The following is a 19,989-nucleotide window of genomic DNA, read 5'->3' as shown; positions in this document are numbered from 1 at the left end:
TGATAGAAAAAAAGGTAAGTCCGTGATAATACACATTTATAACATTTATTCTAACATGACATTTTAGTTAAATCTGACCGTTGTCACATTTTATTTGCAATTTGGCATAAAAACAAATCAATTGTGTTTATTGCATTTATAAAATGGTATTTTCTTTGATTTGTATAGTCTTATAAATTGTACAGATTATATTCGTAGATATATTATATAATTCGTAAATAACTTTTTTCGATTATAGCGCAATCTATCGACAACTAGAATAAATGTTATAATTACACGACGTGCCTTTTTTTCTGTCACATACAATTTAATGCGTTAGAAAGAAATCGAAAAACTGTGACGCACTGAAAGATGCTGATGAGAAAAAGAATATATAATATATCTACAAATATAATCTGTACAATTTATAAGACTATACAAATCAAAGGAAATACCATTTTATAAATGCAATAAACACAATTGATTTGTTTTTATGCCAAATTGCAAATAAAATGTGACAACTGTCAGATTTAACTAAAATGGCATGTTAGAATAAATGTTATAAATGTGTATTATCACGGACTTACCTTTTTTTCTATCATTTCTGACGCACTGAAAAATGCCCATGAAAAAGACTATAATATAAGGTGCATTTAAAATTTAGACTTCACATTTTGTCCTCACTGGTAGGCTAATTATAAATTCCATTTGTACAGGTGTTAAGCTTTTAATTTTTGTATGCATATATTTTGACCATGGATCTATTAGTATTTATTAGATCGTGTTAGAACTTTCTTTTTTTTATTTAGTATATATTAAATACAAAAATGAATAACACTCCAGATGTTTTATGACCACCAATGATTAATTACAGTTTTAAATTAAGAATTTCACGGACATATACTTTCTTGTTACTGTCTTAAGATATAAATAAATATCTTTGGAATGAAAGACTAGTCAGAAACGACAAATATATCGGTAGTTCATAGTTCACTTAATGAAAAATCATTTTTATTTTGATGGGTAAATAGAAGATAAACCTGGTACTGGAGGTAACTGAAATCCTGGCCCAAGAACGTCTGACAGTGGTTCGGAATCAGCATCACGATGAGATTGGTCATTTATCTCTTGCTATTTTGACCAGACGGGTCCCGTATTCTGCTTTTATATGGTTATTGTATTATTTTTTTTCCATTTAGTGTCCATTCGTTTATACACTGTGATCTCATCTCTGCAGTTTCCAGTAGTGTTTCTGTTGTGGCTGTGTCGTGTCTTTTTTCTGATGCATATTAGTCATTATTGGTCTTATAAATTCTTGATTTCATCTCAGTGTTAATATGTTGGTTTCGCCATATAGTATTATTAAGGCATCCTGCCGTCTGATTTTTGTACTTGATCTCTCACATCTTTGTCAAGGTCTCCATAGCTTCTTCTTCTTAAAGTTCCATCTCCTAGCGGAGGTTGGATATCATAATGGCTATGGTCACTTTGTTGGCTGCGGCTCTGAACAGTTGTAATGAACTACAGTTAAACCATTCTCTAAGGTTCCTCAGCCAGGAGATGCGTCTTCTTCCTATGCTTCTTTTTCCTTGGATCCTTCCTTGCATAATAACTCTCAGCAGCTCATATTTCTCTCCTCTGGTAATGTGACCCAAATATTCTAGTTTTCTTGTTTTTATACTGTTCATAATTTCTAACTCCTTATTTAAACGTCGTAGCACTTCAACATTGGTAATCCTTTGAACCCACTGAATTTTCAACATTCTTCTGTAACACCACATTTCGAACGCTACTATTTTTCTTATATGTTGCCTTTTCAATGTCCAAGCTTCCAATCCTTATAGTAATATAGAAAATATGTAGCATCTTAGAGCCCTCAATCTGAGAGGCAACTGAAGGTCTTTGTTTGTAAGCAGTGTCTTCGTTTTTGTAAATGCTTGCCTTGCAGTTTAAATTCGGACTTTAATTTCTTTGCTTTGGTCATTTTTTTTATCAACCCAGGTTCCCAGATATTTGTATGTCTTTACTTTTTCTATTTGGGCTTGCTCTAGTATTAACCTTTCATTTCCATGTTTGTTTTTGAGACAATCATAAATTTAGTTTTTTTCTTGTTTATTTTGAGTCCATATCGAATGCAATAATCGTTAATTCTATTTAACAATTCTTGTAGCGACTCAAGGGTGTCTACCATTATAACGGTGTCATCAGCGAATCTTCCGTTTATAGAGATTCCATCACTTAGTTCCGCTATCGCTTCCTGAAATATGGCTTCACTGTACACGTTAAACAGTAGCGGCGACAGTACACAACCCTGTCTTACCCCTCTCTTTATATCAATATTCTCGGACTCTTGTTCGTCTATCTTTATATTGGCCTTTTGATTCCAATACAGATTGATGATAATTCGTAAGTCTCGTCTGTCTATATCTCTGTTTTTCAATAATTCTATTAGTTTTTCATGTCGGACTCTGTCGAACGCTTTTTCGTAGTCGATGAAACAGGAATAAATATCCAGGTTCATATCTAAGCATCTTTGAGAGAGGACATTAAATGCAAACAATGCCTCTCTTGTTCCAAGTTCTTTGCGGAACCCAAATTGGGTATCATCCATATCATTTTCTAGCTTTCTGTATAATCTTCCATGAATCACCTTTAGAAATATTTTGAGGGTATGGCTTATTAGTGATATTGTCCTATAGTCTGAACAATCTTTGGCATATATTGTTTTAGGTATTGTTACAAAGGTGGACACCAACCATTAATGAGGTATTTTTCCGGTTTTATATACTTAATTAAACAGATCCAGTAGTACAGGTAGAGTCTCCATAGCTGGACAGTGTAATTCCGAGGTATTTTATTTCAAATATTTGTTCAATATTGATGCTACCCATTTCTATTTTACATCTGATTGGTTTTCTGCTGACTACTATCTTTTTAGTTTTCTTAGTTGAGATTGTCATATTAAATAATTCTTTTGCTCTTATATTAAATCTGTGGACTAGTATTTGCAGACTATCTTTATCATGGTCTATCAATTTAGCGTCGTCAACGTAACAGACTTCATGTTTTAACACTTTTAATGATTTCATCCATGATTAAATTGAAGAGCATACAGCTCAATAATATAAGTCTCCCTGTTTCATTCTGCTGCCTATTAGCCCAGTAAATGAACGGGAAATTCGGCGATACCGTGTAATTTTCAGGGGCAACTCCGAATTACATGAAAATTTGGATTTAGGTTCTACTTACCCTCCACTTCAAAGTTGAAATTGTGCCGTTGGTTGCTTTTACTTGGGGGGTGATACTCACCCCTTCTCGGGGGTGAAAAAACATACGTTCAAGATAAGACCGGAAATGGATAAATTGACTGATTTTAAGCAACTTTTGTTCTATAGAGTTTTTTAAGTAAGTCAATACTTTTTGAGTTTTGCCCATTGTTTTCATTCTGGTGGGGTGTAGAATAGCATTATGTTGTTTTATATGCCATTAGAGTGAAAACTTAGTCTTGACTTTTCGAGTTATTTGCCATTGAAAATGTTGATTTTTCGACAAAAAAAACTACGTTTTCAGGCGGTTTTTCGCAAATAACTCGAAAAGTAAATATTTTATCGAAAAAAATATTCTTAGCAAAAGTGTAGCTTATAAAAAACCCAAAAAAATGGTGTATTAGTAAAGTCTATCTATCAAATAAATACAAAGTTATAGCTCATGAAAAATATGTTCTTATTCGTCTAATTCCAAATCAAATATTTCAAGGTGAAATCACCGAAAAATTAAGCACTTTTCGGGAAAACCCCATTTAAACTTTTTGAGAGTGTTTATACAATGCTTTGCTTTAATTGTTAACAAAAGTTTTAGCATTAAAAATAAGCGAGTTACGCTTAAAATAAAGTTGGCCCTCTTTTTTTTGTAAAAAATCATGAAAATCTCGCCGTGTTTAGCTCCCCAAATGAAATTAATCGCTACTGCTTTACAAGCAATTTACTTACCTATCTATTTTTTATATGATCTGTCAGTCTCACCAGTTTAAAGTGTTTATTTCTGAAAGGGTTATAATTAAGAAAGCTTGAATGGGTCACTTATCACTAGTGTATGCAAATTTTGAACAGCCATATCTTAACCAATTTTTGTCTTACGGAGAAACAAAATGAAACTAGCATATTTATAATAGTAAAACCTACATTTTTTTACTCTTTAAGATTTTTCTTATCACTAATACTTTTTAAGTTATTTTGAAAAAATGAAATTTTTAGAAATTTTTTTTTTTTACTATAAAACCAAATGTTTTTAAAAATAAGCACTTCAAACCAATCAAACTTACCGATCATATAAACAATACACATACAGTTAAAATAGATGGTAAAGCCAAACGATTAATTTCATTTAGGGTGCTAAATAGAGGGAGGTTTTCACAATTTTTTTTATCAAAAAAAGGGGCCAACTTTTTTTTTCAGTGTAACTCGTTTATTTTTGATGCTGTAAACTTTTATAAAAAACAAATAATAAGCTTTTTTTCGATACTTTAAAAATATTAATAAGGTTTTCCCGAAAAACGCTTCTTTCTTCGTTGGTTTCGCGTTGAATTATTCGATTTGAAATTAGACGAATAAGAACGTATTTTTCATGAGCTACAACTTTGCTTCTGCTCAATTTGTAGACTTTACTTGTAAATCATTTTTTTCGTTTTTTTATAGGCTACACTTTTGCTGAGAATATTTTTTTCGATAAAATATTTACTTTTTGAGTTATTTTGGAAAAACGGTCTGAAAACGTAGTTTTTTGTCGAAAAATCAAGATTTTAAATCGCGGATAACTCGAAAAGTATTGACTTACGTAAAAAACTTTATAGAACAAAAGGTGCTTAAAATAAGTTAATTTATCCATTTCTGGCCTTATTTTAAACACGCGTTTTTCACCCCCCGAGAAGGGGTAAATGTCACCCCCCCCCCCAAGTAAAAGCAACCAAAGGCACAAATTCAACTTTGAAGTGGAGGGTAATTAGAACCTAAATCCAAATTTTCATGCAATTCGGAGTTGCCCCTGGAAATTACACTCCAAAATGGTCATTTATTGGGCTATATGTCTATAGGTTCTGTAAGTTCTGTAAATCCATCTATTCAGACTTCCATTTTGTTGTTTTGGTAGATATTTTCAATAGCTTTTATGATATTTAGGGGAACTTCTCCATTATGCAGAAGATATATTATATCTTTGAGTCTTACTGTGTCAAATGTTTTCTTTAATTCAGACACAAAAATGCGGATCTATTATAATCTAGCTATTTCTGAGTAATTTGCTTTATGACATATAGATATTGCATTTGTACACGATCTTCCAGTATGAAAACTCTTTTGTTCATCTGCCAAACCTGTCCTCTAATTTATACGTTCTTGTAAAATTTTAAGTGAAGTTTTGAGGTAGTATTTAGCAAATTTGATATTCATTTTTCAGTATCTTTTATTTTGGGACATATTGTACCATTGACATGTTTAATTTGTTATATTTTAATGTAATTCTAAAATACTGAACACGCTAATAATTACAAAAATTATTCAGCGGAAGTGTACATATATTATATTCTAATTATTAAATGTACTAATGATTTAAATATTGTAGATAATAGTATTTCGCCAAAAGAAAGGAGAAAGTTTTGACCATTTTTTTTCACTTTTACTAGCAGCATATTACCTATGGGTTGATGTTCTGATAATTTTGGAGTGTCATTAATCTAAGATTAATACACGAGAGTGTTTTTTGTTAGGTAACAAAGTGTTGCGACATCTAATTATTATGAGAGTTTCACATTCATTGGATTTTATTAAATCTTATATCTGGACATACAGTTTATTTTAAAAATGAATATTAGTTCTTTATTCTCGTATTTTTCTAACCACCATTCAATTTGATTGTGTTGTTACAATATTAATAATGGCACCAAATTATTCCAGACTTTGTCATCATTTAAATAGTAAATTTTTTTTAATCTAATCTTATTCAAAACGTGTTCTTTTTTCGCTCATTTTATATTAAATATACAGGGGTGGCCAAACTGTGGCTCGCGAGCCACATGTGGCTCTTTGAAGGATTATTTGTGGCTCATTTAAGGATTATATTTGTGGCTCTCAATAAAAATGTACCTAAATTACTTTTAATTTTTGTGTTTTAAAATGTCTTAAATTATTGACAACAAATATAAAAGAGTGTGTAAGATCATGACTTAGACAAGGAGACCCCTTATCACCGTTGCTATTCAAATTGGTCTTAGAATATGTAATAAGTAAAATATCATCTGAGCTGACAGGGGGATTTGCGAATCGAGGATCAAAACTAGTTTTGGCATTTGCTGATGATCTATATGACAACCACATATAAAAAGAGGAATCAGCAAGAATACCTGTGTGGAAAAGAGCATAATACTCCCTGTCATCATTATTAAGATCTAAGCTGCTAAAAAGACAATCTAAATTAAGACTGTATGTCACTTATTCGCTCAATTGTTACATATGGAAGTGAAACATGGACTCTACATCAGCGGGAAATAAACAAGCTACTGGTGTTTGAAAGGAAAGTTCTCAGAATGATATTTGGCCCTCTCATAGAGATGAATTGACAGGAGAGTGGAGAAGGCGCCGCAAAGTTGAATTGGTGACTGTGTATATGGACTGAAAACATCGTAAGATATGTAAAAGGATAAGATCGGCAAGTCATGTGGTAAGATTAGAGGAAGACATACTGTTAATGACAGTGTTTTTTGAGAGACGGTAGAACTCAGTAGGCCGTCCGAGAAAAAGATGGAAGGATGATGAAGAATTGAAGTATCTTGAATTAGTAAAGGTTGCTTGTAGAATTATTTGCAAATTTGAATCAACGAGGTAAACCATTTTATTTCAATTTAAAATTTGTGTAGTCCAAACAGTGACAGAAAAATTTAATACCTTTGTTACACTTTTACATGTTTAATTGCGGCTCGCAAAAAATTTCAAATTTTGAAAAATGGCTTGATTATCAAGGAGCTTTTCCACCCCTGAAATCTTACTTTACTTTACTTAGTCCTAAGCCTTTCTACCTTTAGGTGTAAGGCTGGTGGAGTTGAGTTTGGCCTTATAGTCTCCATGCTTTCCGATCTTGCGTTAGGTTTCTTGCACTTTCCAATGTCAATCCCTTCTTCTCGACTTCTTTCCTGATTTCATCTACCCACATAACTCTTGGTCTTCCTCTTTTGTTTTTCCCCTGCACTCTCGTTTCGAACACTCGTTTTGTAAGTCTCTCGTTCGACATTCTACACACGTGCCCGAACCATCTTAGTTGTCCCTCCACTATTTTTTCATTGATTGGTTCCAGTTTTAGGTTTTGTCTAATTGTTTCGTTTCGTATTTTGTCTGTCCTCTTTCTGTTTGCTATTTTCCTCAGGAATCTCATTTCCATATCATTGACTCTGGATTTTTGTCTCCCCGTCAATGTCCATGTCTCGCTTTTTTTAACTTTTAACTTTTTTAACCGTTCTTAAATAATTTTGCTTAGCTGAATCAGCTTAGAGTCGGTTTCTTTTCAAAAAAATATTATCTCACGTTATTTGTACATACTTAGTTACTTAAATACCTTCTATTATATTATTAAAATATTATAATTATTAGATAATTTCTTATTGTTGTATAAATTATGGTTATAACAAAACAAAATTACGTTTAATCTAAGAAACAAATAAAATAGTAGTTAACTGTTTCAGATTATAAATATGCCACATATTTTATAGCTTTAGGCTCCATAAAACAGCTTGATTATAAATATATGTACAATTTCTCATTGAAAAATCTGCTATAATTTTAAGTTGCTTCGTGCTTCTTTTTCCAAGACTTCAATCGTATCAGTACATATCTATCCAATATACTTTTTGCCATGTGCTTATCCGAATATATTTCCCACTGGTAGTTTTGCTGTGTTATTCAGGATCACTGGTAGTTATCGTTACTTTTTGACACTCCTAGGGACGGTTGTTCGAACGCTAATCAAAACTGGAATCAACTGATCATTATCAAATATTTATTTACTGTCACCAACTGTCTATATCAACTTTGTTTGGGTTGCTGAAAATATAATTGATTACAATAATTATGAGATTTATTAATCAATTATGTTAATAATTGTTATGTTAATTAATAATTAAGAATTAATTCATCAATAAATTATGTTAATTATCATAATGATAATTAACATAATTGATTACAATCAACTGATTGTCGTACGAATGAGCGGTGTTGTTATTTGATGGTTGTTAAGGGGACTTAATTATAATCAACTTCTTAATTAGCGTTCGACCAACCGGCCCCTATTTATAGTACTAGTGTGACATGTTATGTTGCACCAGTCTGTCGAGTTATTCTGGGTATTCTTACATGACCCTAGATACTACCTTGGGGCTCGTAACAACTGTTATAGCCATCTAGTGCTCTCTTTTGCACAATCTAAGGTTACCTGAATTGCAGAGATATGTTAGTCTCCTAGTTGAATGAAAATGCTTACATTTCCACTAATACTGTCAAACCCTGCACTCGACCACTACGAAGATTTATACAGTTTTTGACTCGCCTGTGTACCAGTTGTAATCCTGCAGCTTGAGTTATATGTTCCCTCTTCTTCATCACTGACATGGCACAAATATACATCTAAATAAAAAATACTTTAACACTGTATTTGGATACCATATACCTACCCAGAACTTATTATGTATACTGTACTGTTAATTTTGTTTTTGATATTGCTATGTCTATCTATCTATCTATATATCTCGTGTTAACCATTTTATGACGTAGGCCTTCCCTTCTTGTCTCCATTTGTGTCCGTTCTGAGCTAATTTTCATCTATCTGGGACCGGCTTGCCTCTTCAAGTCATCAACCCATCTCATCTGTGGTCTTCCTCTACTTCTTTTGTATTCGTATAGTCTCCAGGGTAGTATTTTCTTGTTCCACCTGCCTTGTGCCCCACAAATTTTCATTTAGATTCGACTACTTTTTCTCTTACATCTTTCATTTTTGTAATATTTCGAATCCATTTTCCTCGTTTTTTGTCCTTCAAGTGTATTTGCAAATTCTGTCTTTCCATTACTCACTGTGTTTTTATAAGTTTATCCATATTATTCTTGGTTAGTGTCCAAGTTTGCGCTTCATACGTGATTACTGGCAACACACACTGGTTGAAGACGTTAGACTTAAGATATTGTGCCTATTTCTAATTCTTTAGGATGTAGCTAAATTTATCAAATGCCGCCCAGACCAATCCTATTCGTCTTTTAATTTCTTCTGTTTGATTTTCCTTGCTCGCTTTTATTACTTGCCCCAAATATATATATTGTCGTACTTCTGATACTACTGATTTTGCCTGGTGTTCTAATTCTTCGAGCATATCTTTCAGATTTTCTTTACTGTTAGCTATCAGGGATCAGGATGATATCATCGGCGTATCTGAGGTGACTTAAGTATTGTAATTCCTTGCATACTTCTTCTTTATATGTCTGTTATGTCATAATCTAACAATTGCGTAACTCAAATTTTCTCGTGGTCTCTAATATCCCTTTCTCACTTCTCTCTTATAAATATGTGTAGAAGAAGATCCAGCACAGCTCCATATCTGCTATGGAGCTGTATCTACCTTCACTTTTAGTCAGATTACGTGTGCTGTGTTAATAGTATTAAAGTATCCACCGCTCTCTTGATTATTTATCTATTAGTGTTAAATCTAAACAAACTTATGTGCATATAAATCGACCCACTTAAAAATTTGGTCATATTTGATGACTCGTATTTCCTAAACCTGTTAGCAGATTTAAGTGATTTCTTGAACATGTTATAGCCTAATCCTTTAGCAATACCACTGTAATAATATTGTTGCTAAACAGGTAAATTTTCATTGCATAAAGGGTGTACCAATTAAACTGTGTTTTTATTTCTCAAAGTTTGCATCACCCTGTGGAATATTCTAGCATATATAAAATACTGAAATTAAAACCCAACTATAGCCTCAGGTTTTCTTAATATTCTGTTTTTTGATTCATTCGTTTATGTTGGATAATGAAAAAGTTAGGTACTATAACAACTAGACATTTTGACAAAAAATAATGACAGTTGCCTTGATAGACGTTTGTCGGCAAATATTTCGTTTCCGAGATACGGGATGTTGAATTTTTTCTTACAAACTGACGATTTATTTATTGCTTTAAAACCAGTTGAGATATCCAAATGAAATTTGGTAGGTTTTAAGAGATAGTTATTGTGGATTTTTTGACATAAAATTAAGAATTTAATATTCACCATTAGCGCGCATACGGGTAATATGACCGATCAAATTACCCGTATGTACGCCAATGGTGAATGTTAAATTCTTAATTTTATGTCAAAAAATCCGCAATAGTTATCTCTTAAAACTTACTAAATTTCATTTGCATATCTCAACCGGTTTTAAAGTAATAAATAAATCGTCAGTTTGTAAGAAAAAACATCCCGTATTTCGGAAACGAGACATTTGCGGACATACGTTTATAAATCCAACTGCCAATATTTTTTCATGCAGAATTACCCCATAAAGTTTGTCTCACTTATTTAGAAACACCCTGTATTGATGAAGAACATGTCTAGTTGTTAAAGTACCTAACTTTTTTATTATCAAACATAAACGAATGAATCAAAAAAAGAATGTTAAGAAAACCTGAGGCTATTTTATAAATGCTAGAATATTCCACATTGTGATGCGAACTTTGAGAAAAAACACAGTTTGATTGGTACACCCGGTATACATATAATGAAAATTTACCTGTTTAGCAACAATATTATTACAGTGGTATTGTTAAAGAATTAGGCTATAATATGTTCAAAAAATGACTTAAATCGGCCAACAGGTTTAGAAAATATGAGACATTAAAAATGACCAAATTTTTAAGTGAGCCGATTTCTATGCACGTAAGTTTATATTTTAATTTTTCATTTTTATCTCATAACATGTTCTTTTGGGAATGTAACATACAAGAAGAAGGTCTAGATACAGATAATTTTCCGAGAAGGAAATTTATTATTATACCGCAGAAATATGTTATTTTCAGCTTTCAGACATTTTAAGCAGATATTAATTTCCTTTATATCGTCATTTATGTTTTCATTTTCATCGTGTTTCGCCTATTCTTTTCGTATATCCCTGTACACAATAAAACAATGTTGTCATTGAAATTTAGAACCAATTCTGTACTTATTACATAAAATGTAACGATAATAGAGTTAGTCGATTATTTTTTCATTGAAAGTATTTGAAAAATATGCACAATATTACATTAGAATAAATATTTGCAAGGTTCAGAATTTGCTAGTTATTTTCTGTTAACCTACAATTTGTAATATTTGTTCTGTATAAGTTTGGTTCCGTTTACAGCATATAGAGTTTTGTATTAACTATGGGTAACGAAGAGTAAGACCCTTATTTTTTTAGTAAATAGTGATAATTTTTTGATAATGATATTTTATTTATTCATTTATTTTTCTAGTTTCCATTCTCATAGTCAATCACTTCACAGACATGTTCCATCAAACTATAGATAATCAAACAGTCTTTCACTATGTGCAGTTTTGCAGTTTTATAGACCTTTCAGAATTTTCTTGAAAGTGATTTATTCACGATTTTTGGTATGGTACACATAGGTACACATTGAAAAACAAAGTTTTTTCTAGTAAGTTATAGATTTTTTTCTTAAAGATTATGTCTCCATTAATTAGTTTTGATGGAGATTTTTTAAAAAATCAAAAAGCCCTATTTTTTGGTTTTTAATCTTTGAGGTTCAATTGCGCCCTCTAGCGGTGGACCTACAATTGTGAAAGTGATTTCCAGGCTTTTCCCGAGGCGGCTTTTTTTATACATATTTTTTTCTCGGGGCTGTGCTGTAGACGGTTCCTGAGAAGTGGCCGAGAGCCGTTCTTGTTGGGACACCCGATACATATTTAGGTCAGCATTTGGTATTAGTGTTTGAGAGTAAACTAAAGTAAACCCTAATACTTACGATGTCGGGATAGTATTACGAGGTTTTTCCTGGTTTTCCCTCGTGATTTACTATGGAATCTCTAGCGCGAGAATTTTACGGTCACCATTGCATGTGGTTGTCTTTTTGGGGGTTGTTTTCATGTAATCGAATGAACTATCTTTCAATAAAGTCGTCCCAGGAACGCAATTCATAAATATTGGTAATGTCATTTTAAAGTCTTCTACTTTAAACTGTATAATATATGTCTGAATTGCCGATATAAATGAGTCAGATTAAATAAATTAATAGAAGAATTTTTTTAGCTACAACATTTTTGTTTAATTCATTAATATTTTTTGTATTTTGACAACGACACCCGATTTGGGCGTCGAAACGTTAATAAAATATTTTTTTAGTAAAATTGTGGCTTATTTCCCATCAAAACTAGTTAATTGCAACCACAAGCAAATAGCTTCAGAACAACATGTCTCCATTCTTACATATACAGTCTTTGGTCAGATTCTCTTTCAGTATTACTATTTTTTCTTCTTGTTTAAGTTCCGTCTCCCAATCAGAGTTTGGACATCATCATCACTAACTTTACCCTATCTACAGCTGCTTTAAAGAGTTCTGTAGAACTGCATTTAAACCGATCGATCCCTTAAATTCTCCAATGGGGACACTTCTTCTTTATATACTTCTTCCTCCTCTAATCTTTCCCTGTATTATAAGTCTTAGCAGTTCATATCGATGTCCCCTCTTTACGTGTCCCAGATATTGTAACTTTCTTATATTTATTGTGTTTATTATTTCGTACTCTTTGCCCACTTCTCGCAATACTTACGTGTTAGTTTTCTTCTGTGTCCATGCTATTCTAAGCATCCTCCTATAACACCACATTTCAAAGGACTGCAGCTTCTTTATGTGTTCTTGTACATGTAGAAAACATGTAGAATCTCAGAGCTCTCACTCTCAGTTCTAATCTTAGGTCGTTGTTGCAGAAAATTGTTTTTGGCCCTTTTCTGGCCCTGACTTCTGTTGTTTGATCAATATTGTCTGAAATCAAGGTTCCTAGGTATGTATTTGTATTTATCAACCCTTTCTATCGGTACATTTCCCAAATGTACGCTTGTTTGTATATTTATTTTCTTTGTTGTTATCATGTATTTGGTCTTTTTATACTCATTCCATATTTTTCAGAGAAAGTGTATGTTTGGTTTAGCAGTAGTTGTTCAGTAGAGCTTGCCATAATCACGGTATCATCTGAATATCATATGTTGTTGATATGTTGATCTTTCATTAATTATGATTCCTTCACTTTGAGATAATATGCTTCTTCAAAAGTGGCTTCATTATAAAATGTACATTAAATAGTAATGGAGATATAATGCATTCCTACCTAACCCCTCTCTCCTGATTTAAGCCAAGTGATTGGCGTTTTCTTTTCTAAAGGCTGATTTTCTAATCTAATTATCTAAAAATTGATTGAAATTATTGGTTAATCAGTAATAAAGCATTTTATATATTTTCATGTATGGCTATTTTAAAACAATTTTCTACTTTTCTCTTTTGATTACCTCCCCATTATTGTTCTGTTTTTTTATTCCTGATTTTTAAAATTAAAGGTTGACATTTTATAATTAAGAAAAGATATGTCAAGTGAAATATACCAACAATTATTAACCAAAAGTTTAATATTATCTTACAGAAATATGGCTCCGCATCTGCTCAGCAACACAAACCTTCTTCTTGCCGAAGTAAATGAAACACAGAAGACACACCTGTCGTCCAAAGAAACTTACCAACCGACGCAGACCACTCAAGCTAAACCTGCTAAAAAGGAAAAAAGCGATGGATCGGAAATAGTATGGCTTAATGTAATGGTATTTATTCTGCTACATTCTGCGGCTTTGTATGGATTGTGGCTGATGTTGTCCCTACAAACTTCATGGAAGACATTTGTATTTAGTAAGTAGATGATTTTGGATGTTACCTAAATGTCTATGTCAAAAGCTATCTTTGACTTTACCATATAATGATCTGAACCGCATGTTATTCCTCTTTGTGCTCTTGTGTTTTGCGATTGCATTGGACTGTTTTGCTTTATTATGACTAAATATAATATGTAATTGATTAAAAACATCACTTATTATTTAGTTTTAGACTATTTTCACATATTTCAATCAAGCTGCTAATCAAATGTCCCATAATTGCCAATTGTCTTATATTTCCATTTCCTCTAATTTCATCATTAACATCCTCAAAGGAATCAGCTTTCTTGTTGAACAGTTCATCACCACTGATTGTATTAATACTAAGTACCGTAACATTTCTTTGATTTATTTTCATATTTACTTTTACTATATTCTCGTCTATTGCCTCAAAGTCAGTAAATTTATAAGTACGTTTTTTTTGTTCTAAAACTGATACTCCTCCTTTAGCTCTTTAGCATATTGAAATGTCACTAAATATATGTTAATAATTATTATTTCCTCTGTACCAGGTCTTTTCTTTTTCGTTTCAGGTAACACGACTATATCCATATCTAACCTAGTAATTTCTTGAACGGTTTTCTCTATCTTTCCGCTGATACCCCGTACATTCCAGTTGTAATCCGATGACATCCGATACAATTCTTAGTATTTTTCGTAGACTATTTTATTTAAGTGCATTCAAGGTTTCCTTCCTTTTGATTGGTTGTCTTACTACAATATAGAGATCAATATTCCCCTTTTACATTCATTAGCCTTCCAAATATGTTCTGTTTGTCGTTGATGTTTCGTCGTAAGCCTGGACACTGTACCCTTATGGGGTGCTATCTGACGAGCTAATAGAACGCTGGTTTTTCATACAGGTGTTACTTCTCTATCACTTCTTTTTTCCACTTTTTTCCGAGTTTGTGACCGGCTGCATTGGGTATAGAGCTACTCAGTTCATTTATCAATGCATTATTTTATTTTTACTTGACAAGACCAAAAGAATTTAGTACAAATTAACAATTACATCTTTGTAAATTATAAGCTCGTAACGAAATTAAAACTCGTATAGAAATTGCAAGAGGAGCACTTATGAAACTTAGATCTGTTTTGAGCAACTCTCAGCTGAATTTACAACTAAGAATTAAGTTCTTAAAATGTTATGTGTATCCTGTATTACTGTATGGATGTGGAACCTGGATCATGAAGGTTAACATGATGAACAAATTAGAAGCCTTCGAGATGTGGTCATATCGTAGAATGCTCAGAATATATTGGGTTCAACACATTTCAAACAGAGTAGGTCAAGGCGAAGGTGACTTAATCAAGATGATAAAAAAGAGAAAACTTGAATATCTCGGGAACATAATGAGAGGTAGCTGATACAGGATGCTGCAGTTAATACTCAATGGAAAAATCGACGGAAGAAGAGGGATTGGTAGGAAGAAATAATCATGGCTCCCAAACCTTCGTCAATGAACTGGCTTATCAGCAGATCAACTATTACATGCCGCACAAGATCGAGAACGATATCGGCAAATTGTCGTGGAAGCTACCCACGCCTAAAATTTGGGCACGGTACTTGAAGAAGAAGAAGAAGAAATTATAAACAGATATGATATAATTATGACTCAATAAATCAAAATAAATTATTGAAATTAATCAAATATGTATCTAGAAATATAGCCACGAATTATTAGATTCCAGAATTAGTGTGGAGTCACTGAAGGTGGATATGAGCTATTACCTCCGATTTCGTTCAACCTCCATCGATTTGCATGAAAATTGGTGAGTGGTTAGAGGATATCTCAAGAAACAAAGGTGACATGGTGCCAATTTGCGCTTTTACCCTGGGGGTGGATGCCACCCCTTCTCGGGGTGAAAATAATTTTATTAAAAATAACCCCATAATTAGATAGAAGGACAAATTCTAAGCAAAATTTGTTATATAAAGTTATTAAAATAAATCAAAACGTTTTGAGTTATTAAAGATGAAAAATTTTAATTTTTCGTAAAAAAAATGCATGTTTTTAACCGATTTTTCATAGATAACTCAAATACTAGAAGTTTTTACAGAAAAGATATTATTATCAAAATTGAAGCTAATAAAAAATTACATAAACTTCTTACTAAAAAGACCTTTTAATATTGACTAAAAGTGAGTTATAGGTAATTGAATGCATATTTTTCTTATCTCGGCGAGTACCCAAATCTAAGTATTCAAGTTTAAATTACGGGAAAATGATGCATTTTATAACATAAACACATTAAACATTTGTAAAAGTACTTAAAAATATCTATCAAATGAGATACCGAACAAGTTAATAGCATTAAAATTTATGCTACAAAAATTTTTCAAACTTTATCTTTTAAAAATTTTTCCACAAAATGTTATTGTTTTTTTTTAATAACTTCGTTAATTTTTAAGATATCAGGTTCACCTGAAAACGGTTTGAAAGGTAATTCCACAGGCTATTAGAAAGCGGTGAATTTAATTTTTTAGACCCCTTACTTTTTTAAAAATCAAAGATTAAATGGCCACGGTTTCATCGTTCTCGCAGCAAAACTTAAGCTTTAAACGTTTCTATCTCGGTTATTTTTCACACTACAAAAATGGTAAAAAAGGTATAATATTTGATATAGGAAAAACGAAAATTTGGTTATTTACCATTTTTACGTATACTGAGTATTTTTATAGTTATTTTCAAAAGAAAATGAAAATTACGATAATTTTAAAATTCTGATTTTTTTAAATTATATCTTTTTTTTTAAATACGCATTCTAAACCGGTGAAAATTGTTAAAATCATTACTTATGCTAATACAAAGAAATTTTTGTAAGGATTACTATAAATTTTAATTTTTGTTGGAATGACGTATGTTTTATTTTTCACTTTTTCCTAAAAAATTCGAAAGGGTCCTCTTCTTAGTTTCATCATAACTTGCTTAATTTTGATGCTATTAACTTCTTCTGGAGCTGATTTGTTACGTATTCTAAAGTACTTTGATAAGTGTTTAATAGGTATATTTTATAAAATGTATCATTTTCCCGTTATTTAAGTTGAATACTTAGATTTGAGTACTCATCGAAAAAAATATATATTCAATTACCCATAACTCACTTTGAATTAACATTAGTTTAGTACTTTGAGTGAATAGTGTATTCAATTTATTGTCTTCAATTTTGGCAAGAATAACTTTTTTGTAAAAGCTAATAGTTTTTGAGTTATACGTGAAAAACAGCTTTAAAACATGCATTTTTTACGAAAAAAATAAAATCTTTGATCTTCAATAACTCAAAAAGTATTGATTTATGTTAATAACCTAATATAATAAATTTTAATAACCTAATATAATAACCTAATATAATAAAACTTGTCCCTCTATCGATTTATGGTATTATTTTTAATATAATAATTTTCACCCAAGAAAAGGGGTGGCATCCACCCCCAGGGTAAAAGCGCAAGTTGGCATCATGTCACCTTTGTTCCTTGAGGTATCCTCTAACTACTTACCAATTTTCAAGAAAATCGATGAAGGTTCAACGAAATCGGAGGTGAAAACCTTTAGTGACTGCACTAAATACACATTGGAAAAGTTTGGATTTTTGCACAAAATTTTTATAAAAAAATGTTCAGTGGTTATACCTACAGTTACCGTTCAGAAGATTGCAAACCAAAAATACGTCAAAGCACTTATTATAGTCAACTGCAAAATATATTAAGAACATCCCCTTCAGAAGATCAAATAATTATTATGTTACGATATTTTAATACCTGAATTGGAAGGATTGGGAAGAAGGATTGGAATTTCAAAAGGACCAAAATATCAACAATATTGTACTATCACCAATAGTACTCATCATAAGTGGCTCGACAATCCATTGTGGATCTTGGCCTGCTCACAAAGAAGTCGCCACTCCTGTCGATTCCTGGCAACTTCCCTTCATCTTCTGACCCCTAGAATCTTTAGGTCTTCTTCCACATCATCAATCCATCTTCTTCGTGGTCGTCCTCTACTTCTTGTGCTGTATGATTTTGAAAATGTTGATCTCTTAGTGTATTCGTGATCTGACATCCTAGCAATGTGTCCAGCCCATCTAAGTCTCTGAACTTTAACGAATTTCACAATATCTGGATCGGTGTATAACTGATACAGTTCAAAGTTGTATCTTCTACGCCATAGCCCATTTTCATTTACTGCCTCAAAAATCTTTCTAAGAATTTTTCTCTCAAAAATACCAAGAAGTCTTTCATCACTTTGAGATAAGGTCCACGTTTCAGCTCCTTATATCAAAACCGGTCTTATTAAGGTCTTGTATATATTGAGCTTTACTGCACGTTTTATATTCTTATTTTTTAAATGTTTATGGAGACCGTGAACATTTCTGTTTGCTATTGCTATGCGTCTTTTTATTTCATCGCTTATCGTGTTTATTGAGTTTACTAGCGATCCAAGATATGTGAATTCCTTGACTTGCTCAAAGGTGTGATTGTTAATTTGAATTCTCTGTTGGATATGTCGGAAGGTTTTAGAAACCAACATATATTTGGTTTTTTCCTCGTTTACTACAAGTCCTAATTCACTTGCCGCGTCCGCAAGCCTTGTAAAACACTGCACCATGTCTCTCATACTTCTGCCCACTATAACTATATCGCCAGCGAATGCGAGAATTTGCTTCGATTTATTAAAAATAGTTCCATTCATTCTAATATTTAATTGTCTGACCAATTGTACTATCGCAGCAAATAATTGACATCAGGACATTAACTCAGCGAAATAAAATGTACAAAAGGCCTGGAGCAGAAAATATTGGAGAAAGAACTAGAAAAAAATATTTGGCAAATGTAATATGGAGACTAGATAAATGCTGGGCCAATTTAGAAAAAGCTATTGATATTGAAGCACAAGGAAATGATTAATTAAAAGACAGAAAATTCAAAGAAAAACGGTAATTTTAATAATTATTTAAGATTTAGATCATAAGGAAGACAGAAAGGTTATGGTGACTAAAAAAGAGTAAGAAATAAACAAATATATTAGCATATAAAATAAACGAAAATACTTTAGAAACGTAGGTACTTAAATTAGCAAAGAAGCCACTGCTTATAAATGTATATGAAGAAATAAATATATTTCTTCATATACATATATAAACTGAAGTGTACAAGAAAACAATATACACTATTATGATATGCACTTCACAAAAAAAACCTGTAAAAATATCTCTAGACAAATCCCACATATAGGTCTGGATCCCGCGTATGAAAAAAAGTTGATTAATAGCAAGCTGAAAATTTGTTAATAGCTTAAGGGTGTCTAGTCGGACAAACTTTGATATATAGAAACACTGGAACAGGGGAAGTTTTAATTGTGGAACAGGTTAAAGATTTGGAACGGTCAGACCACGAAAACGTCACAGGTGTGTGTGTGTGTGTGTGTGTGTGTGTGTGTGTGTGTGTGTGTGTGTGTGTGTGTGTGTGTGTGTGTGTGTGTGTGTGATGAGAGTGGATGGCATTAGAGCATGTCTATTTGCCACAGAATTAACGTCACAGATATTTTGTCTGACAGAACTTCCAATTGATTTGTTACCCTTTCATTAAACTCCCATGCAAAAATCAGGCTGCTATTTATCACCAAATGGGAATTATAATGAGTGGAACACGTAGAATATGTCAAATGACAGGAATTATGACAGGTGATAAACATCAGTCTGATTTTTGCATGAGAGTTTAATGAAAGGGTAACAAATCAATTGGAAGTTCTGTCGGACAAAATACATATTATGTGACGTTTTCGTGGTCTGACCGTTAAAATTTTTTAACCTGTTCCACAATTAAAACTTCCCCTGTTCCAGTGTTCCCATATATCAAAGTTTGTCGGACTAGACACCCTTAAGCTATTAACAAATTATCAGCTTGCTATTTATCAACTTTTTTTTTCATACGGGGGATCCAGACCTAATAGGGTGAACGTTGGGCCATCTGAAAAAATGCTAGTGTCACTGCTTAGAAGATACCGAACAACAAACAGACATTT

At 32.1% G+C, this 19,989-nt stretch overlaps 1 protein-coding gene across 3 annotated transcripts in view; it reads left to right on the top strand.

The window, feature by feature from the left end:
• LOC114332689 (acyl-CoA Delta-9 desaturase) overlaps positions 1-19,989 on the top strand; it is a 79,027-nt gene that overhangs the window by 37,203 nt on the left and 21,835 nt on the right. For 2 of the 3 annotated variants that reach the window (XM_050646631.1, XM_050646626.1), the window contains exon 2: positions 13,684-13,943. In XM_050646631.1, coding sequence (XP_050502588.1) covers positions 13,688-13,943 — 256 coding nt within the window. In that variant the 5' untranslated portion in view covers positions 13,684-13,687. Of the gene's footprint in view, positions 1-11,399; positions 11,429-13,683; positions 13,944-19,989 lie in introns of those variants that run through there. The other variant, XM_028282516.1, reaches the window with a different exon arrangement.

Source organism: Diabrotica virgifera, chromosome 1 (assembly GCF_917563875.1).
Source record: "Diabrotica virgifera virgifera chromosome 1, PGI_DIABVI_V3a".
Taxonomy (NCBI): domain Eukaryota; kingdom Metazoa; phylum Arthropoda; class Insecta; order Coleoptera; family Chrysomelidae; genus Diabrotica; species Diabrotica virgifera.
This window is presented reverse-complemented; position numbering and strand designations above follow the sequence as displayed.